The 23,804-nt window shown below is 43.8% G+C and overlaps 7 protein-coding genes across 9 annotated transcripts; 2 read left to right on the top strand and 5 right to left on the bottom strand.

Moving 5' to 3' along the window:
* Positions 1 to 21: 21 nt before the first annotated feature.
* On the bottom strand, positions 22 to 1,749 carry Rsph1 (Radial spoke head protein 1). The gene is made up of 2 exons (XM_017077220.4): positions 1,607 to 1,749; positions 22 to 1,072 (listed from the first exon to the last, which is right to left on the bottom strand). The coding sequence occupies exons 1-2, from the start codon at positions 1,679 to 1,681 to the stop codon at positions 113 to 115; spliced, it is 1,035 nt and encodes a 344-aa protein (XP_016932709.2). The 5' UTR covers positions 1,682 to 1,749; the 3' UTR covers positions 22 to 112.
* Alg7 (Alg7 dolichyl-phosphate N-acetylglucosaminephosphotransferase) lies at positions 1,687 to 7,192 on the bottom strand. Its single transcript, XM_017077219.4, has 5 exons — positions 6,814 to 7,192; positions 6,607 to 6,748; positions 6,331 to 6,544; positions 5,703 to 5,937; positions 1,687 to 2,353 (listed from the first exon to the last, which is right to left on the bottom strand). The coding sequence occupies exons 1-5, from the start codon at positions 6,957 to 6,959 to the stop codon at positions 1,861 to 1,863; spliced, it is 1,230 nt and encodes a 409-aa protein (XP_016932708.3). The 5' UTR covers positions 6,960 to 7,192; the 3' UTR covers positions 1,687 to 1,860.
* On the top strand, positions 3,487 to 5,691 carry Mgat3 (beta-1,4-mannosyl-glycoprotein 4-beta-N-acetylglucosaminyltransferase). Its single transcript, XM_017077218.4, has one exon. The coding sequence runs from the start codon at positions 3,630 to 3,632 to the stop codon at positions 5,100 to 5,102; it is 1,473 nt and encodes a 490-aa protein (XP_016932707.3). The 5' UTR covers positions 3,487 to 3,629; the 3' UTR covers positions 5,103 to 5,691.
* A 1,534-nt stretch (positions 7,193 to 8,726) lies between the features above and the next one.
* Positions 8,727 to 10,569, bottom strand: LOC108011932 (uncharacterized). Its single transcript, XM_017077180.4, has one exon. The coding sequence runs from the start codon at positions 10,471 to 10,473 to the stop codon at positions 8,911 to 8,913; it is 1,563 nt and encodes a 520-aa protein (XP_016932669.1). The 5' UTR covers positions 10,474 to 10,569; the 3' UTR covers positions 8,727 to 8,910.
* Positions 10,570 to 10,710: 141 nt separating this feature from the next.
* LOC108011930 (uncharacterized) lies at positions 10,711 to 11,386 on the bottom strand. Its single transcript, XM_065868853.2, is given in 2 exon segments — positions 10,711 to 11,132; positions 11,134 to 11,386. Coding segments are annotated over 2 exon segments (372 nt in total). The 5' UTR covers positions 11,218 to 11,386; the 3' UTR covers positions 10,711 to 10,844.
* On the top strand, positions 10,998 to 18,959 carry Sfmbt (Scm-related gene containing four mbt domains). Of its 3 annotated transcripts, none has more exons than XM_017077233.4 (8): positions 10,998 to 11,140; positions 11,999 to 12,268; positions 12,621 to 13,500; positions 14,082 to 15,386; positions 15,518 to 15,767; positions 15,833 to 16,344; positions 16,489 to 16,772; positions 17,828 to 18,959. In XM_017077233.4, exons 2-8 carry the CDS (start codon positions 12,122 to 12,124, stop codon positions 18,158 to 18,160), a joined length of 3,711 nt encoding a protein of 1,236 aa, XP_016932722.3. In that variant the 5' UTR covers positions 10,998 to 11,140; positions 11,999 to 12,121; the 3' UTR covers positions 18,161 to 18,959. The 3 variants fall into 3 exon arrangements, with proteins under 3 accessions (XP_016932722.3, XP_016932721.3, XP_016932723.1); XM_017077232.4 differs by having other exon boundaries at positions 16,489 to 16,844; XM_017077234.4 differs by lacking the exons at positions 10,998 to 11,140; positions 12,621 to 13,500 and having other exon boundaries at positions 12,128 to 12,268; positions 16,489 to 16,844.
* Positions 18,960 to 19,606: 647 nt separating this feature from the next.
* Positions 19,607 to 23,669, bottom strand: Sirt1 (Sirtuin 1). Its single transcript, XM_017077228.4, has 2 exons — positions 22,043 to 23,669; positions 19,607 to 21,835 (listed from the first exon to the last, which is right to left on the bottom strand). The coding sequence occupies exons 1-2, from the start codon at positions 23,247 to 23,249 to the stop codon at positions 20,550 to 20,552; spliced, it is 2,493 nt and encodes an 830-aa protein (XP_016932717.1). The 5' UTR covers positions 23,250 to 23,669; the 3' UTR covers positions 19,607 to 20,549.
* Positions 23,670 to 23,804: the final 135 nt, after the last annotated feature.

Raw genomic sequence — 23,804 nt, 5'->3', positions numbered from 1 at the left:
GCCTAACTTAAAATGTTCGTATTATGTTTTTCTTAGAATATATTAAGATTCTTTCACTTGCAGTAAACGTTTAATAACAATAACAAAATAATGTGGGCAAGAAGCTACTATCCTAAGGATTCGGGCACTCTGGCTGCTTGAGGATTTCGATACAACATGGATTGGCGTCGATCTTGCACACCTCGCTCTCCGTCTCCACCTCGCTGAGATCAGTGAGATCGCACTCACAGGGGAAGCATTCCATCTCGCCACCCTCCTCGCCTTCGGCCTCTTCACCCTCCCCGTACCAACTTATCTTCTCCTCGCTGCGGATGCTCGGCACAGTGGATAGCGAGCAGACGGACAGCTCCGAGTCGGAAACGGCCAGAGGAACCGGCTCCTGTGGCAGCAGTGAGAAGTCGTAGACAGCGATCTCCTGGGCGAACCACAGAGTGGGCGCCATGGTCGATTCGGTGCCCTGCTCGTCGTCCAACTGCTCCTCAATGTCCTCCATCTGATCATCGTTGCCGATCGTCCTAAAGTTGTAGTTTGCGGGCAGGAAATAGCCCAGCAGCATGTACCGGTTGTTAAAACTGAACACGGCCGGTCCACTCGGATATAATGAGTCCCAAATTCCGTGTAGAATGGTGCAGTTGTCTTCGTTCCCGATGTACAGCTCGAAGGGACCCGTTCGCATGTTGCTGTTCCAGGTGGCCTTCATTCTTACGGATAAGCAACAGGCATCCGTGCCATTATTAAAGCGATAGATTCCCACCCCATGTCGTTGACCCTTGAACCAGTCGCCTGAATAGGTGTCCCCATTCACGTAGTTGTACCGCCCCTTGCCGTGCTTTAAGTGTTTGCGCCAGTTGCCCTCGTACACAGATCCATCCGGATAGATGAAGATGCCACGCCCACACCGCTTGCCACAGCGGTACTGCCCGTAGTACCTTGATCCGTCCTTGAACACGTAAAGCCCGATTCCGTGGCGGCGGCCCTTCCGGTAGTTCCCATCATACTGATCGCCATTGGGCAGGATAGCCCAACCTCTGCCGTGTCTTTGTCCTGCCGCATTACGACCGCCTATATAGAGCTGAGGAGTGGGAAAAGTTAGCGACTTAACATACTTGAGATCTATTTGGTATTACGAATCGGACACTTGCAAGACATTTCCTAGGCAATCATTAATAATTAGCTACTCTCAAGAATATCATACTGTTTTGAATTAAATTTAAAGCAGGTCAAGTCTATAAGTTTGTACTACGATATTTCGTATTCGTTTATACATATGTTTTCTATGCACTGAAAAGCAATTAAAAAGTAGCATAGGATAGTAGCAAAATATATAACTAAATTTTATAAATTTTAAAAACTATTTATACCGCATACAACTTAACGAAAAATAACTTAAAATGTTTAAGCTTATGATGGAAAGGCCCTTCTTAATTTATCATTAGTTTTTGATGCAGAAGATTTAGGTATAAAAGTAACCTTTAAAAACTTGTGTCCTTTTTTGCAAAAACTATCTCGATAACAATTACCAGATACATATAAAAATACCTCAAACAACTTCGTGGCTGCGTTTTTTCCCGAAACTACTATGTGTGTAAGTATATTGCAAACTTACGCCTATGTTGGGACCCAAATCCTCCTCCTCTTCGGGCGCCGATAGATCCTCCTCCGACAAATCCGTTGTGGCCATGGTGATTTTGAGTTGATTCTTTTGGTTCTTTATTGACGAGTGAAATACAGATTTTTCTTACGACTTACTTTCGGGAAATATTTTGTGTAGGCATTAAATAAATGTATTCTGTTTGTATAGTTAACTTACAAAGGCTTACTACAATAAATATCTGAATCAATAAACAATAGGATCGAGGGTTACGTTTTCGCGTAGAAGTAGTTGGCCAGGGGATAGCGAATGGTAAGAGCAATCAGTGTGCACAGCACCTGGAATCCCATCAGCATCTGCGTAACCACTCTTTCATGGACAGGTCCAAAAATGACTAGCACAAAGTTGATGAGGGTAAAGTTGTTTGTCCTCACGATTCCATCCGCTTTGGTATGCCAGCTAATAAGTCGCAATTTTCGTAGAATTGTGACCATCAGCCGCCCCGGAGTGTTGAGATCTTCCAAGCGGAACTCTGTGGTGCTGATGTGGAGCAGGTCCGTCTTGCCATCGTACTTGGGGAGCCGATGACGGGGACAGGGCACAAAGTGGAAAAGCTGCGGCGTGGAGTAAAGGAAGTTCAGGATCTGCGGCATGAAGAAAAGTAGAAGGGTCTTGCTGAAATGTCCCAGGATACCGACCACGGCAAACGTCATGCCCGCAAAGTAGCAGTACGTGTCTCCGACGAACACCTGCGAGGGATATCTGGAAAATAGAAATTTTCGATCGTTATAAATTATTTATATTACTTTCAAGTGCTTTGCTCGGCTTTAATTTCCACAAATGTTACATACGGGGGTGTTTCAGAAATCTTTTTTGGCGAAATTCGGGACAAACTTGTTTTGATATTGTCAACGAATTTCTCCCGAAGAGATTTCTGTGATTGAGTTGATAAAAGTGTATTTATCTTTGGAAAAGTGTTCATCAAATTGGAATGTAAATGTAATGAATAGCATTATATTCAACCCCATAATAACTATAATACGAAAAGGAATCTTTATTATGCTATTTGGATGAAGTACTAAACCATTGTTTGTACCACAGACATACTTTTTTTATATAATGACTAAATTACAAATTAAAACAAGTTACTTCATTATTTTAGATTTTACACATAAATATTTTAATATATTTATAATTCAATTATTTGTGCACCTGAGTTGAATTTTACTATTTCGTTAAAAGTTAATCGAAATAAAATGATAATATAGGCGCCCTAATAGGACACAAATTAAAGTCTTGTTTTTGCTTTTCTCTTTTACTTTAATAATATCTTTTTTAAGGTATGCGAATTAAATTTTTACAAATCGGACGATTAGAGCGTATAAAACAAAAATAAACATGCCTCTGAAAATATAAGGTAAAAAGGTATAAACGTATCATATTATTTCAAAATAAAGGTATAAACGTTTCATATTATCTCAAAATAAAGTTTAAGCTTAAACTTCGTAATGCCGAGGCTGGCTTTTTTTCTTGTAAAAATTCGTCTGATTTATTAATGGGCCGATGTAAAGCAAAACAAATTTTGATAAAAGTTTAAAACCTTAAAAACACTTTAAAAAAAATAGAGATTTTTTCTCAAGCTCAAAGATTCCGTAACTAAACTTTTTACTTGGCAAATGGAAACCTTGGGCTTTTAAAAATAAAAGGTTCAAGTTTAATTTGTAACGTCTACTTATATTTAAAATCGTTAAAAGATAGGGCACATTTCCAAATTTTAAAAGCATCCTGACGAACCGTAACATTTAGTGTTGCTAACCTCCCTGAAAGTCTCTCTGTTCTACTTCTAGCTAGATTTGACGGGAAAAGGCCAAATTCCCGCAGCAGCAGCGAACAGCTGGGAGAGGACATTTGAGACAGCTGTGCGGGGGAGGAACCGTAAAAAAATTTGGGCGTGTTTGCGAGCCAGGGAAAAGCGAGAAAAGTACGAAAAGTCTGATAAAAATGAAAAGGAAAAACTGCAGAAAGTGAACCAGCAACCATGGTGAGGAGCGCAAGCCTGGCAGCCCACTCCTTGTCAGCTGGAGCCGGCGTCGGCCGCCTGGCAATAACCAAGAAGCTGGTTCTGTGGTCAGTGCTGGTGCTGCAGGTGGGCTTCATCGGCTGCATCTGGCTGCTGCAGATGAGCCGCGGCCAGGAGTCCCAGCAGCGGAGTGCCCTGGAGCAGAGCGGAGCGCGGGTGAACTTCGTGGCCAGCGATGAAGCTGGAAAGACCCCCTTGGAGACGATCCCCCGTGTGGACGGAACCCGGTGTCCCCGGCAACACGAAAATGTCAACCGCTACGACAGGGACTTTTACCAAATGAAACCGGACAGACTGAACGAATCCCACCTGCCCGACTACAACGTGCCTGCCTATGTGGACGCGGAGATGGGGTTGACCCCCGCGCTTTGGTGCTATCGCGAGGGCACCATAAACGAAAGTCTGCGGCTCAACGATATGGACTACCTGATGGCCCCGCCGCAGTGCAGATGTGAAAGTGGTTGGCACGGAAGGGATTGCGGCCAGCCGGAGATTATCTGGCGAGCTCTGATGACGTCCAACCGGGCCAGTAAACGAGGCGGGAGCACACCGCTTCAACTGGTCGAGGCCAGTTCCACTTCCCTGCACCGTCTGTTCTATATGCTGGAACTGGGAGTCTGGGACCATCTTAGTCTTGAGCTCTTGGAGCTGCAAATTCGAGCTCTTATAGAAGTGGTGGACTACTTCCTCATATACTACGTAAGCAACGGCAGCAAGGAGCGCAGTCTGGAGAACATGCTGGGCAGCAGAACTGCATACACGCTGCATCACTGCTCTTCCGAGACCAACTGTAGCAGCTCCATGGCCTACAGCCATTTCAGGCGCCAGCTGTGGCAGCAATGTGGCGTTCAAATGCAGGCTCAGGATCTACTGCTGCACGGGGACAGTGGAACAGTCTACGCCCCTGCGGCTCTGAAGTTTCTCAAGTACTATGCAAAGGACGTGCTACCGCTGAAGTTCCGTTTGAAGTACAACGTGTACGGATTCTACTGGCAGCACCCAAAGAAGACTCTGCTGAATGGGGTGATAAGTTCCTTGGGGCACCTGCACAGTGCCCAACTGGACGCCCACCGACTGCACCGGCTGGCGAGTAGCACATTGGGCGACCTCAATCACTACGGCGGGTGGAACTGCGAGCTGTGTCAGTCTCCCGAGCAGATTGTGCTTCTATTGCAGAGTTCTAGCCAGCAAAAGCTTCCAGTGAAGCTGCCCAACGATACCCGAAATGCGCACATCGATGCCAACTACATGCAGCAACTGATAGCCAATGGAATTCACATCGATGGTACCACCCAGCTCCTCCGCTTGCGGGAGCAGAGCGAGAAGTATTTCGCTCCGGAGGAGGCACTCCTGCACAGCAGCCAGTACGGCCAGCTCTTGGTTAATCTGTACGATGTAGACGTCCTAGAGGATTTGCAGGAGGAGGAATAACTACGCCTGTCAGAGTCTGACTTGGGCTGGGCAACCTGGCGCACCAGCATAGATCGACGACTATTTATATTTATATGTGCCTGCTTTCGAAACCCCATCAATCTCATATCATACTCTGCCTAATCCACTCATGCACTACTTGCCCTTCTGTGTTTTGGCCAAGCGAATTCCAAATTTAGTATCTCAGCAGACAGGACAGACAGACCCGCCATCTGTGATAAGAAAACCAGAACTAAACAAAGAATTTATGAGAGTAAACTGAAGTGAACAGAACAACAGAGAGTAATCTCAAATTAGATGGAAAAAAGTTGTGAAATGGGTTGAACGGAATTTAGCATTATTTTTAAGATATGTATATTGATGTAAACACACATGATAAGTTAAAAAAGCTTTTTAGGTATACTTTAAATTTTAAAACAAGTTCTCAAGAGCAAGCAAATTTAAACAAATTTAAATTTGGTTAAAATTTGTTTGCGTTTTTTGTGTTATTAGTTTATTGTCCTAGAAACATAAATATATTTATAAGAAAATTTGTTAACTTGCCAGATCAGTTCAGTAGTAAAAATAAAGATAATTTAGATAAACAAAAGCCACACTTACTTGTTGAACTTCCAAAGCGCTAACGTTGTTGCCAGGAAAGGCAGCATGAAATAAATGGAGAATATATGCGAATCCACCTGGTGCCCCAGGAACAATTCAATGGCATTGAACAGCAAAATGGAGCCCGCAATTATCAGGGATTGTCCCACCTCCAGGCCATTGATCCCCGCCAGGATGTTGATGGCATTTGTACAGAATACCGCTAGCATGCCCATAAATACGTAGTAAAGAACACCTTAAAAGAGAATGTTAATTAGATATGATCGAAATGTTAATATAAAGATATGTAGTTAATCAGACAGATATCCTATTTACTATAAATCATTATAAATATAAAAGGTTTTGATTTTGATGTAGAAAAATATTATATTTAATTAAATACTCAAAGAAAATCCACTTTAAGTATAATAGAAAAATTAAATAAATAATAAAATAGTATTGTATCTTAAATTTACAAAAGCGCTTATGTTAAGATAACTAAGGTGTGGTACAAAACTCTTTCAACCTAGTTTAACATAATATAAATTAGGTTGGAAGTTGGTTGGAAGGTTTTTGTAGTACACCAAATAGAGATTCACTAGTTCCACATAATCGATTAAAGCATACGAAGGGGCAACTTTTGTCCTACCTATGTTTAAAGAAGTGCCAAACAGATTCCTCGCAAAGTTCGGCATAATGACAGTAGTTGAGTTATAGTTGACGTAGTAGACCATCAGCAGGGGCAACGTGGCAATGGTGGGCAGGAGCAGCTTGTGGCGCCAGCGCAGATCCAACACGTCGTCGGCGAAGCCCAAAAAGATCATGCAGCAAATGGACAGGAGGGCGGCAATCAATTCCACGAACTGTGCGGGCGATAACAGCCGATAAGGTCGCGCATTGTGAACTTTTTCAATTAAATATTTACCTTATCGTGTGGAAAGGTGTCTGGTTTTCCTCCGGTAACCGCATCCGTGGCAGCCGCCTCGTCGAAGGCGAAGGGAATGGGTATGAACAGAAACAATGAGACCAGGAACACACAGCCAATCAGTACGCCAAATGATTCGGGTCTGGAGATTAAGAATGTTTAAGAGTTTGAGAGTCTACATCTTTCCAAAATGAAAACAACACTTACACCTGTGGCTTATCCTTCTTGCACAGATCGTTGCCAAAGAGATTGGCCTGGACGAACATCTCCCGGAAACGGGGAATCATCCGCACCGTCATGCAGTAGGCAGCGCCTGAAATGGCTGCATTGATGGCAATGGCTACTCCCGACATGGTCGACCTTGACAAGGCGCCTTCCACTGCACTAATTGAATTAGCTGGTGCTCTCTTCCCGGAAAAAGTTCCGGGATCACGCGTTTCGAGTGTACTGAGTCAGTCGGAAAATTGGGAGTCCGTGGAAGCCTGCAGATCACTCGATCATGGTGTAGGAATCAATTACGCCGACAAAAGTACACGCAATTATAATTAGCTGATAACAACAAACACAGCTGTTCGACGGGCCAGTGTGGACGCCCTTTGGTGGTTTAAGCATACCGTATTGTCAGCCAAGACAGTGGATTTGTATTTCGGTGCGCGAACAATTTGAAAAGCTATTTTTAGGGCTTGAAAGGCAAAAAAACAGGGCTACTATCGCTTTTTGTTAAATTACAATGTCAGGTGGTTTTTGACTTTATTGTCATTTTAACTATAAAAAAAGATATTGAAAAAATTGTAAAAAATTGAAAAATAAAAAGAGAACTGTCCCCCCTCCTAAATGTTTATGACATTTGATATATGTATAGATTCACGTACTCCTTTAGATATAAATTTGCTTTTACCATAAATATTTTTCAAATGTGTACACTGTACCCCTCTTTAAGTTTAGCATCAAAGGTTAAAAAACAAAAGGCAAAATAAATTAAAAATAATTTCAAATCCTTATTTCAGTGGATTTATATTACAAACTGAACCAGTCTTTGTCTGTATCACAAATGAATAGTCAACATAATTTAAACCAGGGACGGTAATCAATATAATTTTTATACATATACATATATTTATTATTCTGATTTTTTTTTCATAAAATCATGGTTATTTGTCTACTTTTATAATAAAAGAAAACATCAGTAAAGATTACTTGTCAGTTTTATTTTATAAAACTCAGAAAAAGTTGCGGCCGTTGTGTTGGATATTTCAATATGATTTTACTTGGTTCTTGTTTGTTTGGTTTAAGTTTCAACATACATTATAAAAAATCTGCTTTCAGGCAATAAGCTATTTTAAAAATGTATTAAAAATTTGCAGTTCTGTCGCTGTTTTTGGTTTAGGCTTTTATATTCGTGATGAGGACGCATTTTTTTTTTGCTTTTAAACTCTCGATGGAGATTCGGAAGTTCAAAACCTTAATGGCAAAATTTAATGAACTTCAATCCGAAAAAACAACGTTGTTCTAACCTAAAAATATATTTTCAGTTTTCAATAAATAGTAAATAAAACTCCAGTATTAGCAATGGTAACGGCTATTTAGTGTTAGAAGATGCATAACCATCACCATGATTCTTTGCAATTATAATTTTATCCAAGAATGTATAAAATTCAATCCGCGAATTCTTTCTTTTTAACTTGGTCTTTCGACTTTTAAGATCTAGCAACTCAAGCGAAAGCTGTGACGAAAAAAAAAAATAATTAATCTTGTTACGCAAAAAAGTTGAACAAAGTTGCGCATATTTACCTTTAAAAAAAAAACTTTTTTAATTATGTATATTGAGACTGCATGGCCAAAGTAACAAGAACAAATTAAATCATTTTAAAATACCTAATACTTATTATTTATTTTAAGTTTTATAACATAAAACTCACAAATAATCCGTATTAGCTTTTGTTTTTTTAACTCATCAATAACGATTATTGCCTAAGTTTTGTAATAAAACTCAACAAATATTTTTTACCATGAATTTATAAAAGTAAAACTTACAAAATAAGTCATTGTGGATTTGCATACATTGACATTGAGTTCAAACCATTGGAGTTCTAATTATTTTCGGTACATGATTTAAACACTTTTTTTGAGATGAAAAAGTCTTATCTTTATTTAATATCAATTATTACAGCACTTGGACCAACTCCGTTTTTACACATATAAGTAAAGATCTGTATAACGAAATAGAAATAATATAGGGAGGAATACTTGTTCTTTTCGAGCGCTCTAGGTTGTGTTTTGATAGCTTATGTTTCTTAGAGATTGCTACCTCTCCCTAAAAAAGGGAAAGACCTTCTGCAGCTCTGCCTTGGACTTGCAGGCCTCCACCTGAGGCAGGACTTCAACGAGATTAAGCAGATATATCTGCAGCTGCTGGCGCCTTTCCTCCACAAAGACCAGGTTCATGTTGCCAAAATGTTTCTTTGGCGGAAACTCCACGGCGCTGACCACCGGATGTGTCTTGAGCAGGGTCTTGTGCAGCTTATTGAACTCGCTGTATCGCCTGAAAAAGGTCCAGTGTTCCAAACGTTGCCTCATCGTGATGTGAACCTCATAGGTGTAGTGCGAACCAGTACGCTGTGTCTTGGCCAGCTTTACTTGCGGAATGGTTATCAGGAAGTTGGAGCAGAGCGATGAGCTGGGATCAATGCCGGTCTCCTCAAACTGTTTTGTGAGCCTTCGGATGAGCAGCCGGTTTTGCAGGTTCAACTCCGCTACACGGGTTTCCAGGAGAGCGCATCTTTCGTTAAGCTGATTCACCTGCTCCTCCAACGCTGCCTGCTGTTGGCTGTTGGCCACGCAGTTTGCAGAGGATGATGACTTGCTCCATTGCGAAGACGTATCGCTGCGGTCTTCGTAAAGATCTGGCTCTGGAGCAGCCTGTGGAAAAATCTCAGGCAGAGGCGTCTTGAGAAACTCCAACTCAGGACCAATGGGATCGAACGGACCCACAGTGACTTCATCAACAGACGTGGCTAACTCCTGTTCGATTGCGTCATTGGAGAGTAGTTGTTGCACCTCCACCGACTGGATGGGGGTCAGTGCACTCAGTAAATCTTCTGTGGAGGTGGCGCCCTCAATGGGCCGCTCCACGGCAATGCCTGGTCGGTTTTTATGGCGCCCTATTACAGGCACTGGACTGGGGGCGATTATAATGGGTTCCTCTTTGACAATGGCTGCCAGTCTCCTGGGCGCATTTAGCTCGGTAGTGTCCACATTGAGGGCGAAAAGAACATCCCTGAGGGAGTCTAAGATCTCTGGCAGCTTCTTCGCCACCTCATCGTTGAGCAGCAGCGACCAGGGTGTGTAGTAGCGATGCAGTTGCTCCTCGTCGCTCAGCCAGGTGAGCACATGGCTGTGCAGGCGCCTCTCATTCAGCGTAGAGCGAATGAAGGCACGCCCTCTGCCCACATTGGTCCAGATCTGCTTGAGGTCCATGTACCGCTGCCGTTCGTGGGGCGTCAAATGCGACTGGCAAAACTCCCAGAAAGTGGCGTCATTGTTGTTGCTGCCCCCAATAGCATTTCCGGACACTATCTCCTGCATGTTCTGGATAATATTGGCAGCGCTGAAAGAGGAGCCACTGGCCGATTGTCTCAGTCCGTAGGACAGCAGCTCCTCGAAGGAATCGCACAGCTCCTGGACGGACTCATCCCTCTCCGTGGCCAGTTCCTTTCCATTGTACTTTAGCGAGATCTGATGCGCACTTTCCTGGACACGACGAAAGATGTCCTCGCGCCGTTGGCCAAAGGTGCTGCCCGACAGTTGGCAGCGCAAGTTCCGAAAGCCAGCCTCTGTGGGCACCGAGCTGGCTGCATTCTCTGGCATTTTTTGTGGCTATTATTTAACTTATCTATTGTTTTCCAATCATTTTTGTCACCAAGTGTTTGCCAACACTGTTTGGTCGACAACAAACTAAGCAACGCGACCGGTGTTGGTAAACGGTGGGCTCGTTCAGTACTGTGATAAATTACCTTTTAAAGTAGTGACTGAGCATTCGATTCCCAGATTTCAAAAATGCTAAACTGTTGACTCCCTATTTCTACGAATTATCACATTTGATCGTATTAACAATTTGTACAATTATTACTGCGTTGAATTTTAAAAATGTACATAGAAAGAAAATAATAAATCTAGACAATCCCTTGAGAAATAACTTAAGATTCGTACTGTTTTCAAAGATTTCGTTGTAAATTCGTTTATCGATACAACATCCACCCATCGAATCGGTAATCACTTTTCGTTACTCCCTGCTGAACGCGCCCTCTTTTGCAGCCCTGGCGGTTTAGCGGGCAAAAGAATGCCAAAACGCTGATGTTCGACTGCGCAGCCCTGGGAGCTAATTGCCATCCCTGCTCGGCAAATGCAAAAGAAGTTGGCTCTTTAAAAACTGTTGAAAACCTCGGTAAATCCATTAAAAAAGCCATAAAATGGAACTTCACAAGTGCTAGCAGTTGATGAAACCTAAGCCGAACGCGTTAGACGTGCTAAAAGTGTAAGTTCGCAGCCTGGGGCAGCAACATCGTGCGTTTTCTTTTGTGTTCGCGTTCGCTGTCTGCGCAAACGCTTCATTGACTTTTCGAGCGAGTGATGTGCTTCGCACGGAAAGTGTAACCAGGATTTGTACAAATCGAGCAATGTTTATTGGCCAGATGAGTGGAATTTTGCGTGGCTGCTGTGGCTGCCGCAAGAAGTTGTCGCGAAGTTGAGCCCGCGGCGGAAGTCTTTAATCGCCTTTCCCTGCCCTCTCCACAGCGCAGCAGCTGCGTGCAAAAACGGAAAAAATAGAGAGAAGGAGGCAAACAAAACGAACAAACGAGGAACACTGGGAATCGGTCAGGAGCTACGGCCCATATGGTCGAGGCTCCTGCCGGGACGGAAAAGTTCATTCAAACAAAGACCGGGAACATTCGAATTCCCACCTTTAACTTACTACAAACACCTAGTTTCAAGTCCATCAAAGAAATGTACAACAAATACCTAATTGTTGATAACATTCCATGTATTATGTGTTTTTCCTACATATTTAAAATGATCTTCAATATCTCACAAAGTTCCGAAATCTTGCGTAAAACAAAAACTATTCTTACAAGATTAACCTCAGGGTAGAATTATGTTGTACTGCCAATTTTTATTTATTTATGTCATTCTATGCCTAAAATTTCAAAATAACTTAAAATAAGGGCAATAGACGCATGATATTTTTATACATATATAAGTTAATTCTTTTGAGAGTTAGCCAAAGTCTCTTAAAGGTTTAAGAAGAGCTTGCAAAGTGTCGTTCGTTGCTTAATGTAATGATACTATTTCAATTCAAAATTGCGAAATTAATGTTACCCATCTTCCATTTTAGCCAATGCATGTTAACGAACAAGAAGGGCAACTTGAATATTTTTGGAAGAAAATTCAGGACTTTGTCTTATAAATGATACTACCATACTGACAAGTCCAGCATCGATAGCTTCAACCGCTTATAATGAATCCGGCCGAGCTGCGTATGATGTGGATGAGTAGTCAGTACAACTCGGAGCGCATTACACTGGAAGATGCGGCCACTCTTCTGGGTCATCCCACAGTTGGACTTTCTGTCATGGAGGACCTCTCCGCCCATCAACCGACTTTGGTAAGCGCAGACGGTTTGATCCAAAAGCCAATCTCTCAATTCGAAGACTAATAAATATAATTATTAATTTAATGATTGTCGGCATTATATTTGCTAGTCCTCGGAGTCGCAAGCAAACCCAAATTCCTTAGGTTTTAACTCGTACTCTTTGGGGATTGGCCAAATTTCAAAACTATCTTTTTTGTCTGTCTCAGTTAAAAATTGGAATTTGTTTACTTATTTCTTCTACTTTCTTTTCTATGATTTATGTATTGGTTACAATTTATAACTCGACACAAAAATACACAAAACCAATGATCGAACCTCAACCTGAACAACATCCAATCTTCGAACCCATCCTGCTCAACAAAAGGAAATGAATCCGATGATGAGCCTGATGGGGGGGGATTTCTCTGGTCAGGCGGCAGCGGCGGCTGCGGCGCTGGGTGTTCAGCCGGGCACCCTGATTGCCACCAACTCAAACAACCTGTACGGATTCGCTCACATGGGCGGCCTGCAGCAGCAACTGCTTCAGCAGTCGGCGGCAGCGGCTGTCTTCCAAAACTATGCTGAGGTTATGGATAGCGATGTGGACACCGGTATGGTGGGCATGGCTGCACACGACGGAGCTCTTATGGGCGTGGGTGTTGGCGAAGCGGTTGTGGATGATGACGACCAGGTGTACGGTCAGATGGACGATGGCTACGACGATGGCGGATCGGGGCTGGAACCAAAACAGGAGATCATCAACATCGACGACTTTGTGATGATGAACGAGGACAATAATTCTTACGATGGCACCGACTTCATGACCTCCTCGGACAAGGATATTTCGCAGTCCTCCTCGTCCTGCATGACACAGTTGCCTGGAGGCTTGGGTGTCTCTGGAGTTGAGCATGATCTGCTGGTCCCACTAGCTGACGGCCTGCTGCACCACAAGCTGCTGGGCACAACTTTAGCCCCTGCGATGGCAACGCTCAATGGAAATGCCTTTGGCAACATTATGGTCAGCTCCGAAGCACCCTGTGTGAGCTCCAGCAAGCAAATGCAGCGCACGTACAGCATGGCCAAAGGAGCAAACTCCACCGCAACCACCGCCACCTGCAGTGCCTCCACCTCCTCCGCATTGCGGTCACAACGCAAGACGCGCAAGATCGAACCCGTGAACAGGCCGGGACTGGTGCTGAAGACACCCATCGCCTACAAGGGCAACATAGACCCTTCGGTGATCCCCATACAGAAAGACGGCATGGGTAAGGTTGCTCTGCAATAGAGTGTGTCGATTTTTTATGAGACCATTGTGAGGGCGAGTTGTACAACTTAAATAAGCATAAAAACATAAATCATAATTTAAATCGTATGTAACTTTAAAGCGTCAGTTGGTTTAATACAGAAGATTTGATTTTGTGAGTTTAATTTGATCTACAACCTAATTTTATTTATAAAAAGTTCCAAGGTTATTTAATCAGTCGGGCTCCAGTTTAAGCTTTTTAAAGATTAATTTTTAACTTTGACACCATCAGCTAAGATATTTAATTGGTATTTTTTTTTTTGAATTATTGATTGTTCGTTGAACCAATCACGAATTTGGTTTTAAAGAACACCGTCCTGCTACTCTTAAGTAGAATAATCGACTCACTCTACAACAAATTCATTTCACAGCTTTTTAAGTTTGATTTACTCCTAGCTTAAGTTTGAATTACAATTTGTATTCCGTTTGAGTTTGTGTTCCAAGAATTTGGGTTTGTATGGCGGGGTACAAGTACGGTTGATCAGATGAAGTAACTCAATAACGTTTCAATATATTTTAACAATTCGCCTATTTTCTCCGCAGCTGTCTGTAAACGTTGTGGAGCCATTGGAGTGAAGCACACATTCTACACAAAATCGAGACGCTTTTGCAGCATGGCCTGTGCCCGAGGTGAACTTTATTCGTTGGTACTGAATAGCAAGATGGAGGGAGGCCAGGCAAGCACCAGTTCTCCGATTCCCGCAGCGGGCTCGGATGCGGTCGAAGAAGTCTTGGCTGGCGAACAGCACCAGTCCCAGTCGGATATAGAGCTTGACCTGCAGGCGGCGCACATTAAGAATGCCAATTACCGTTTCCGCATTACGGACCAATCGAAGATTACCCAGTTGAACAGCTTTGGCGAACCGATGTCCCTAGGTGGCGACGCAGCTGCCAATAATGTTCAAATGGCAGCGAATGAAACGATTGCTGCCTTGAATGGTGGAGCAGTGGGAGATGCCACGGCTCCGGGAAGCGCCGAGGAAGGAGCAGCCACACCCAATTCATATCTGACCGCAGCTCCGACGCCCAAGGCCCTTCGACTTTTTAAAGACGTTTACCCTCAGGATGACCTGCCGCAAATTCCCAAGTATGAGCGTCTACCAGTACCGTGTCCGCAAATGGAGAAAATTATCAGCATACGACGGCGAATGTACGATCCCACACACTCCTACGATTGGTTACCCCGCCTCAGCAAGGAGAACTTCAATGCGGCTCCTGTCACCTGTTTTCCACATGCGCCCGGATGCGAGGTATGGGACAATCTGGGCGTGGGTATGAAAGTGGAGGTGGAGAACACCGATTGCGATAGTATCGAGGTGATCCAGCCGGGCCAGACTCCTACCTCATTTTGGGTGGCCACCATCCTGGAGATCAAGGGCTATAAGGCCTTGATGAGCTACGAGGGCTTCGATACGGATTCACACGACTTCTGGGTGAACCTCTGCAACGCCGAGGTGCACTCGGTGGGCTGGTGTGCAACTCGGGGCAAGCCGCTCATCCCGCCCCGCACCATCGAGCACAAGTACAAGGACTGGAAGGACTTCCTGGTCGGCCGCTTATCCGGAGCCCGCACCCTTCCCTCCAACTTTTACAACAAAATCAACGACAGCCTGCAGTCGCGCTTCCGTCTTGGCCTGAATCTCGAGTGTGTGGACAAGGATCGCATTTCACAGGTGCGCCTGGCCACAGTCACAAAGATCGTGGGGAAGCGCCTCTTCTTGCGGTACTTCGATTCTGACGATGGGTTTTGGTGTCATGAGGATTCGCCTATCATCCACCCGGTTGGCTGGGCAACCACAGTGGGCCATAATCTGGCCGCCCCGCAAGACTATTTGGAGCGCATGTTGGGTGAGTCCTCTTCCATTTGCAATGTTATAAATACATAATACATAAATAAGTAAATGGTTCTAAAACATTGTTCCTTGAAAATGTATTATAAATTTCCCAGCTTAATAGACTTCTCTTAAATTGCTTTTTAGCTGGACGCGAAGCGATGATCGAAGTTCATGAGGACGATGCCACAATTGAGCTGTTCAAAATGAACTTTACCTTCGACGAGTACTACAGTGACGGCAAGACCAATAGCTTTGTGGAAGGCATGAAGCTGGAAGCGGTGGACCCCCTCAATCTGTCATCCATATGCCCGGCCACAGTAATGGCGGTTCTGAAATTTGGGTACATGATGATACGCATTGATTCCTACCAGCCGGATGCCTCAGGGTCGGATTGGTGAGCTTTTAAAGCTATTATTAGGGATAAATAAAGCCAACGTAACAATTACCTTACTCTTACAGGTTCTGTTATCATGAAAAGAGTCCGTGTATCTTTCCGGCTGGATTCTGCTCCGCTAACAGCATTTCGGTGACTCCTCCGAATGGTTACGATTCTCGTACATTCACATGGGAGGGTTATCTTCGGGACACGGGAGCAGTAGCCGCCAGTCAGCACCTATTTCATCGTGTAGTGCCTGACCACGGATTCGAAATGGGCATGAGTCTGGAGTGTGCAGACCTTATGGACCCCCGGCTTGTCTGCGTGGCGACGGTAGCGCGGGTGGTGGGTCGGCTTCTTAAAGTTCACTTCGACGGATGGACGGACGAATACGACCAGTGGCTGGATTGCGAATCGGCAGATATATATCCAGTAGGTTGGTGTGTATTGGTGAACCACAAGCTGGAGGGACCACCGAGGGTTGCGCAGCAGCAGCCACCAAAACCTGCACCAAAGGCTAAGATACAAAGGAAACGGAAGCCCAAGAAAGGAGCAGTCGGGGGCAAGACACCGAACGACAACAACACTCAGTCGGGTAAGTTTAAATTTGATCCTCTTGAAGGCGGTATTGATCCAACAATTGGAACCTGATCTTACATTGTACGTACTATTACAGACAAATTTATATGTTAATAGCACCTATTATTAAAGACTAAGTTATATGTTACTTGAATTGCAGTTAAATCACGTACGATTGCGCTTAAGACCACGCCGCACTTGCCCAAACTGAGCATCAAGCTAGAGCTGAAGCCGGAGCATCACAATGCTGCCTTTTATGAGAACAATCAGCCCGAGGAAGAGGGCGAAGAGGAGGATCCTGATGCGGATGGCGATGGGGACGGAAGCACCAGCCACATCTCTGAGCAATCCGCCACACAGTCCTCCAGTGATCAGATTGCAGGATCAGGCAGTGGAAGTGGCTCCACTTCGCTGGTAACTCTAGCCACGAGCAGCAACAAAATGGTAATGAAATCTTCCACTACTAAATCACCTGCGCCACCAACTGTGGGCCGCAAAGCTACTAGCTACATTGCGGTGAGTACTTAGTGGAATAATAGTGCGTAGAGTCATTCATCCAGAGCCATCAAGCCAGACAGCCCTGCTCGCCTGCCCGCCAACTTGCCCACCTGAAGTCCAGCTCATGCATTTAAATGAGGGGTCTAAAAGGCACAGTGGTTTTGAAACGTACATTTTGTTAAAACATTTCATATATGATTTATAGGCAGAACTTTGCAAATCACTGAAGAAAATATTTCCGACACTATAAAGTTCTTGCCTTGCATTCGTAGACGAGTCGATATAGCCATTCCCTCACTTCCGCCCGTCCGTCTATTCGTTTGAACTAAAACTACTCTTTTTGCTTTAAAGCTACATGAATGAAACTTCCCCAAAAGTAGGACTATGTACTATAGCTCTCATACAATTGATCGGGAAACTATACAAACCATTATGGCTTTGTTGTTTTTGTTGATATTCTCTACTACTCTACAGTCAAACCTTTTTTTAAGATTTCCGAATAATTTTATATCTAATTCGTACGATCCGGAAAATGAAAAGGAAAATTAAACTCCTCATGATGTTTTTCCAGCATGCTTTATTTCTTGTTCTCAAGTCTGTGTTTTTTTTAATTTACCAAAAACATATAGTGTAGTTTACAAATCACTTTTACATTCACTAAAGTTGAAGAAAGTCAGTTTGAAAATGTTATTGATTTGATTTAAGCAAGTAAGACGAAAAGGGCTATTTTTGTTTAGGATTTTGATGAAGACTGAAGTGCCTTTCTAAAGATAAACCACTGTGCCATGGCTCCATATCACTATTGCATAAATGTATATAACCGAAATCGTTCATATAAACGTCAATTTGTATATAATTTAGTTTACGCACTGTTATTTTTGGTACTTGCAACAACCACAACCCCCCAACATCCAACCGTCCCATCATTTACCTTAACCTAAAACCCCTTTAATCCCTTGCGACATTTTCACTAATTAAGTCTGTAATTTGCCCGAATTTAGAACTCCTCAGCAACGAATAATAAGTACATTCCGCGTCTGGCCGACATCGATTCGAGTGAGGCGCACTTGGAACTGGTGCCGGATTCGTGGAATGTGTATGACGTATCCCAGTTCCTACGGGTCAACGATTGCACAGCGCACTGCGATACCTTCAGCCGGAACAAGATCGATGGAAAGCGACTGCTGCAGTTAACCAAGGATGATATAATGCCACTGTTGGGCATGAAGGTGGGGCCAGCGCTGAAAATCTCAGATCTTATTGCCCAGCTTAAGTGCAAGGTTAATCCGGGCAGAGCCAGATCCCACAAGACCAACAAATCTCCGTTTTTATAGTGCCCGGATTTACATTTTTTCAAAGCGAAACGAAAGTTATCACCGATAAAAACACACTTTTATACGTGTATACTAGTGCTTATGCATGTAGGATATATATAACGAATATATATACTAATACATATTGAAGTATTTTGTTAGCACTGAAAATCGAAACACAAACGTTGCCTAGAATGGATCAACCATCCACGATACAATTGTATAACTAACTCAAGTCTCACAGCGCGTTATTTTATACCGATTATATCGTAAACCGTAGATCGTAGCCGTATGCTCATGTTATATCAGTCAGAGTTCTATATCAACAATTGTATAGATATCATTGAATTGGGGACAAATACATTTTTTTAATCACGCGTATTTTTATAAAAGTAAAAGTAAAAACAGTGCATGCAACACACAATATTTATATAAATATACGGGGATTGTTTAGCATGGGTTTGTAAATTGTACATAAGTTCCCTCGCCGACCATAGGACCCAAGAATGTCATATTTTATATAGAATCAAGCGATTGCAAGCAACCCAGGCAGCATGTCTAGCATACACCGTTCACTCGTAAGCCGAGCGATAGGAATGCGCTCCTAGTCCGTAGGATCCTCGATTACCAGCGAACGCGCTCTCTCTTCGTTTTATTTCTTTCCGGAATCACACGTCTCTGCAAGGAGAGCATTATTGGTATAAGGCATACTTTTGAAGAAGGCACCTTAATAATAGAATATGTATCTAGATAACCATAAGGTACCAGCTAATGTCAAAATACTTTAATAAAACCGAATTCAAAATTGCAAGTATTGAAATTACATGATTTTTCTTTGTGTTTGGGTTATGTGGGGTCAAAAAGGTATGCACCTAAATCGACGGTTTCAACTGCCTTTTTCAAATTCAGGAAGTGTGACTATTAAAATGTTCTACGATTATCAGTAAAAAAGCATTAACATTGCATGCTAGTTTTATATCAGAATTAAGCGCAGACTCACAGATTTTGAGATGATTGATCTTGAGTTTTCAGCACGTAAGTTAAATTTGATTATCTTAACTGAAAAACTCGCGCTTGTAAACTTTCTAAATAAATTCGGGCTGCGTAGTCACCGCTAGAATCTACTTTGTTGACTTGTTAGATCAACTCTGCTAGTTGTACTTAGCAAGAATGTCAGATTGAGTTTCTGTCACCCCCGTATATGTATATACGTCGACTATGGTTTGACAAATATCAAGCTAAGATACGATTTTCTGCCAGCAGATAAGAAAGCAGATTTTGTGTGCATACATGTTTCACATTGGAAACACCAAAGATCGAAATCCGCCAAGTTAATTAAAATTTGCAAAACCTTTATATACTTTCCCCCTGTCATCATAAAACGTAGCTCCCATACTTAAACCAATACCTTCAGAACCTAAGATTATATTAACCAGCTTTAACTTGTACAAATTTAAAAACCAATTTTTTCGTTTCTTTAAGACTTTTTTATATTCTGGATAATTAATACACTTTTATGACATATAGACTAAATTCTTACAGCTAAGTTTACACTGCGTTTGGTGGCTATATATTTATGCTAGTTTTTGATTAAACATTTTAAACACGCACACCAAATGTCAAACTTGTATTCGTATCTGTATAACAACAAATAGATGATCAAATCTGATGTGTGTGAGAGTGTATTAATGTTGGAAAATAGTTGCCATAACCGATAGAAAAAGAAAAGAAAAGGATAACGCAAAAAAGTATAAAAAGGATCATGTACAATACAAAATAAGAGCGAGTGCTTATATACAGAGTGTTTGTGTCTAGTTTTTAACTAAGTCTAAGTTTTGTTTTTTTCCGGTTGTAGTTGCATAGTTATAAATATTTTACGCTTAAACCTAGGTTTAAAGTTGAGGCGTAGCTTTTCTTTGAATACAAAGAAACCATGCTTTTTAGAGAATTTTTAACTTTCCGCTTATTATTCTCGTTTATCTAAAAAGGCCTCAATAACAACTTAGTGTAATAAAATACTAACATTTACAGCGATTCGTTTTGAAGAGAGATAATAAATAAACTAAGAGCTTTTCCAAAAATATCAAAACGGAAGGATCGTAAAGTGGTTGTAAAGCAACGAGGGTCAGATGTCTAAAGCCTCGAGTTCAGTAAACTAGTTGTTCTAGTTCCGGTTTCGTTCCTTCAATAATTTCGTAAAACCGGAATAGAAGTTTCATTTTTAAAACAAATACAAGTAAACGTTAAACCTATCAATTCCGATTCCACTACAATTCTTGGGAATGAAATTGGTAACATGGCCCTCTGCTTTGATTTCGCAGCTTCTCTGGACATTGTTTCTGTTGTTTACAAGTTGGTTTAAATTGCGTTTAAAATAAATACTACACTTTTAGCAGGGATAAAATTATGTTTACACAGCTGCTAACTGTCCTGGAGGCGGACTCTCCTCCGAACTTTCTATTTGGGACTGCTGCCCATCTTCCTCGCTAGGTCGCCGCTTCTTCAGAGGCGGAGTTTCCCTTTCAATTGCGGGAGTTGGGATGGCTGTTGGCGGCTGTTCTAGAATGCAGGCGGGTCTCTTCTGGCCGGGACTGCTGTTGGAGACAGGTTCATCGACTCCATTAACAATCTCGGTGACTATGTGAGCCTCCAGCGATGGCGGGAGCAATGGTGACAATGGAACGGCATTCAGATCACAGGCATCCTCATCTTCATCATTGTAGTTATCCGCCACATTGCCAAAGAGATCACCGTGCTTATTGTGGCCTCTTTCTTCCTCCTCGTCGTCGTCATCGCTGTAATCGTTGTCCCAGAAAACCTGAGCTCCTGGAAACACATACGAATAGTTGTTGGTGTGGGAATAGAATGTTCCAGGTTGCAGACGCTCTGCTGCTGTTTGTCGCTTTCCCCTCTGTTGCGGAATGGGTGTAAGACTGGGCGCCACTGTCTTCGTTTCCTGAACCAGATTGCTGGGACGCACATAGCTGGGAGAGGCTTCGTTGTCGCACTGCTCGATGCCGCTGTCCTTGGAGGAATCGATGGAAAGATGGCGATAGCTCTCAACCGTTGTTGACGGGGCTCCGACAGCCAAGCGATCGCAGCTGAGGGCGGTTGTCTCATTCAGCTCCACCAGTATGTCTGTTTTAATGCGTTCAATGGCTGCTGCATCGGCGGCAGTGGAACGCTTGCCACTCGTAAATGTAGAGGACTCAAAGCCACTGTCCGAGCAGGTGCCAGCAGAGCCCAGAATGTAGTCCGCCGAACTATTGGACTTGAGGGATTGCGTATCAGTGTCCAGTTGCGATTGCTGCTCGCTCTCCGAACTGCAGTGGCGGTGGTGGTGAAGGTGGTGGCTGGCATGATGATGGTGATTATGATGATAGTGCTCTGGAGGCATCAACTCCTTGCTCTCGCTAAGCACCGACTCATCGCAGCACAGCTGGCGCCAGCATTCGTCGTTGTCCGACAGCCTGTGGCAAATCTGGTTGATGATTACGTCGGAGTCGCCCAGCAGCTCCACGTCGAATTTCAAGTGATGCAACTGCTCCCGATTGATAAGGATCTGCGGCACCGTGGCCGGGATACTGCTGGGAATGTGGGCGACGGGTCGCACCTTTAGCGAGGAGCCGATCACGATCAGCAGATCACACACATCCTTGTCGGTGGCCATCACCGTGTGGTACTCGTCCGGCAGACCTGTTGGTAATAGGAAAAGCAAACGCAGGATATACCAATTAGAGAATTGGCATTTATTGTATTTCAAATACTTTAACTTTTTTAAAATGTATAATAAAATGTGGTTAGTTCTGAAATAAACACTTTGATTGTTGCCTTGGAAGATTTTGTTTTTATTAGTCAGATTAGATGTAAAATATAAAAACACAATATGCAAACGACACCTACCCTCGCCGAAGAAAACAATATCCGGCTTCATGATGCCATTCTCGACCAGCTGGCGAAGTTCCTCCTCTGTAACGGCCACGGAAGCGTCTACGCTCTGCTCCTTATTGGGCTGGCATTGTGGGCACACCGGAATTCTCTGGGCAAAGATGTCCGCCCTCAGGGCGTCAGCGTTGCACTTGAACCGGCACTTGGTGCACGAGGCCGTTGAAAAGGAGCCGTGGCACTCGATCACCCGCTGTATGCCCGCCACCCGCTCCAGGGTGTCGATGTTCTGAGTGTAGTTGCGCAACAGTTTGCCCTTGGTCTCAAGCATCTTGATGAACCGATGGCAGGGCGAGGGCTGAAACTCGCCGGGATATATCTCGCGGGCGAACTTGTAGAACGGTCGCGGATCCCGCTTGAAATAGTTTATATCAAACATGGCCTGCGGGTCGGGTAGATCGGGAAAGTCATGGGCCAATCGCGCATATATGCCGTTGGTGGAGCGAAAATCCGGGATACCACAGGACACGGATACCCCGGCTCCCGTGAGCACAATGATTTTCTGCGATTTCTTGACCAAACTGATGACATCGTCGAATGTGTTCACCGAGGCCAGCTTGTTGCGCCGCTTGGGCTCGTTCAACAGGTGGGCTAGGTAGTCCCACAGCACGGAGTCATCGGTGTCAGCCGCCAGTCCGGTGGCAAAGTGCGGCATGATACTTGCAATGACCTGGCGGGGCACACGGCCCGTATAGAACTCTCTTTGCAGCCAGCGCAGCTTCCAGTCGGGACCTACGGAAGAGGAGCAGTCGGAGCTAGAGTCCTCATCCTCGTTGCTGGTTCCGGTGACCTCCTCCTCATCGTCCTCCTCTTCGTCGTCGTCTTCTTCCTCCTCCTCGTCCTCCTCTTCATTTTCACTCGATGGCTTTGCGAGATTTTTGGTTTCTTGCTCCAATTTGGCGCCAATTTCTTGTTCTTCCCTGGCAGCCAATGTTTTTGTTTTGATTTCACCATTTGCTTTGCCAGCTAGTTCGCTGGTAGCTGTTGTTGCTGCTGCTAGGTCTGCCTCTGCCGCCGATTCTGCCTCGGTCGACGTTGTGGCCAGAATTTCGGCGCCAAAATCAAATTTGGGGGGCGGATAGAATTGCGGAGCGTCTGGCACCTGGTCGTCCAGATCCTTGGCCTTAATGTGGCCCAGGCGAATTTCCTCGTAGTTTTCCATCATTTTTCCCCAATACACGCGCGCGCGCACACGCACGCAACACAGACTCACAGAGAGAAAACTCTCGTCGTTGCTGCTGCTTCTTCTTCTTGCGCGAGTGTTTCCTCGGTCTCTCCGCTTTGCACTCTCGCCTCGTCCGTTTTCTCCGCTCTTTCGTTGGTACACACAAATTTTTACGTCGTCAGCTTCGCACCCATTTGGCTTGATTGAAAAAATTCTCCAGCGATCGTTTGGCGGCGAATTTTTCACCCAACTCGACTTTATTTCACGTAATCGCACGAAATTTAAATTTTAAAAAAATTTCCACTCCATTTGGTTCCGATTTTTTCGTAATTTTTGAGCGTAATTTCTGGAAAATTTTCCGATGAAAAAGCAAGATGGCACACGTAGCTGCGCCTGTGTGTGTATGTGCGCTGGTGGAAGTGAATTCGGGTGGGACCCTGACTTGTCGTGTTGAATGTGCTAACGCCTTTTCGTATGGAAATGGTCGCCAGCGTGACTCATTTTGGTATATTTCTGGTATTTTTGGCGTTTTCCGGGTGGGATTACGTGTGCTAC

Source organism: Drosophila suzukii, chromosome 2L (assembly GCF_043229965.1).
Source record: "Drosophila suzukii chromosome 2L, CBGP_Dsuzu_IsoJpt1.0, whole genome shotgun sequence".
Taxonomy (NCBI): domain Eukaryota; kingdom Metazoa; phylum Arthropoda; class Insecta; order Diptera; family Drosophilidae; genus Drosophila; species Drosophila suzukii.
Note: the sequence above shows the minus strand (reverse complement) of the source record. Positions and strands in the feature narration are given on the sequence as shown.

Bases quoted from the DNA above. Each gene is read 5' to 3' on its own strand.
- Rsph1 (XM_017077220.4), bottom strand. From the start codon at position 1,681: ATGGCCACAACGGATTTGTCGGAGGAGGATCTATCGGCGCCCGAAGAG. The intron at 1,073-1,606 runs GTAAGTTTGCAA...CCCACTCCTCAG, and splicing joins ATTTGGGTCCCAACATAGGC to CTCTATATAGGCGGTCGTAA.
- Mgat3 (XM_017077218.4), top strand. From the start codon at position 3,630: ATGGTGAGGAGCGCAAGCCTGGCAGCCCACTCCTTGTCAGCTGGAGCC.
- Alg7 (XM_017077219.4), bottom strand. From the start codon at position 6,959: ATGTCGGGAGTAGCCATTGCCATCAATGCAGCCATTTCAGGCGCTGCC. The intron at 6,545-6,606 runs GTAAATATTTAA...TCGCCCGCACAG, and splicing joins ACACCTTTCCACACGATAAG to TTCGTGGAATTGATTGCCGC. The intron at 5,938-6,330 runs GTAGGACAAAAG...TTCTCTTTTAAG, and splicing joins TGGCACTTCTTTAAACATAG to GTGTTCTTTACTACGTATTT.
- LOC108011932 (XM_017077180.4), bottom strand. From the start codon at position 10,473: ATGCCAGAGAATGCAGCCAGCTCGGTGCCCACAGAGGCTGGCTTTCGG.
- Sfmbt (XM_017077232.4), top strand. From the start codon at position 12,122: ATGAATCCGGCCGAGCTGCGTATGATGTGGATGAGTAGTCAGTACAAC. The intron at 13,501-14,081 runs GTAAGGTTGCTC...TTTTCTCCGCAG, and splicing joins CATACAGAAAGACGGCATGG to CTGTCTGTAAACGTTGTGGA. The intron at 15,768-15,832 runs GTGAGCTTTTAA...TTACTCTTACAG, and splicing joins GATGCCTCAGGGTCGGATTG to GTTCTGTTATCATGAAAAGA.
- Sirt1 (XM_017077228.4), bottom strand. From the start codon at position 23,249: ATGATGGAAAACTACGAGGAAATTCGCCTGGGCCACATTAAGGCCAAG. The intron at 21,836-22,042 runs GTAGGTGTCGTT...TATTACCAACAG, and splicing joins TATTGTTTTCTTCGGCGAGG to GTCTGCCGGACGAGTACCAC.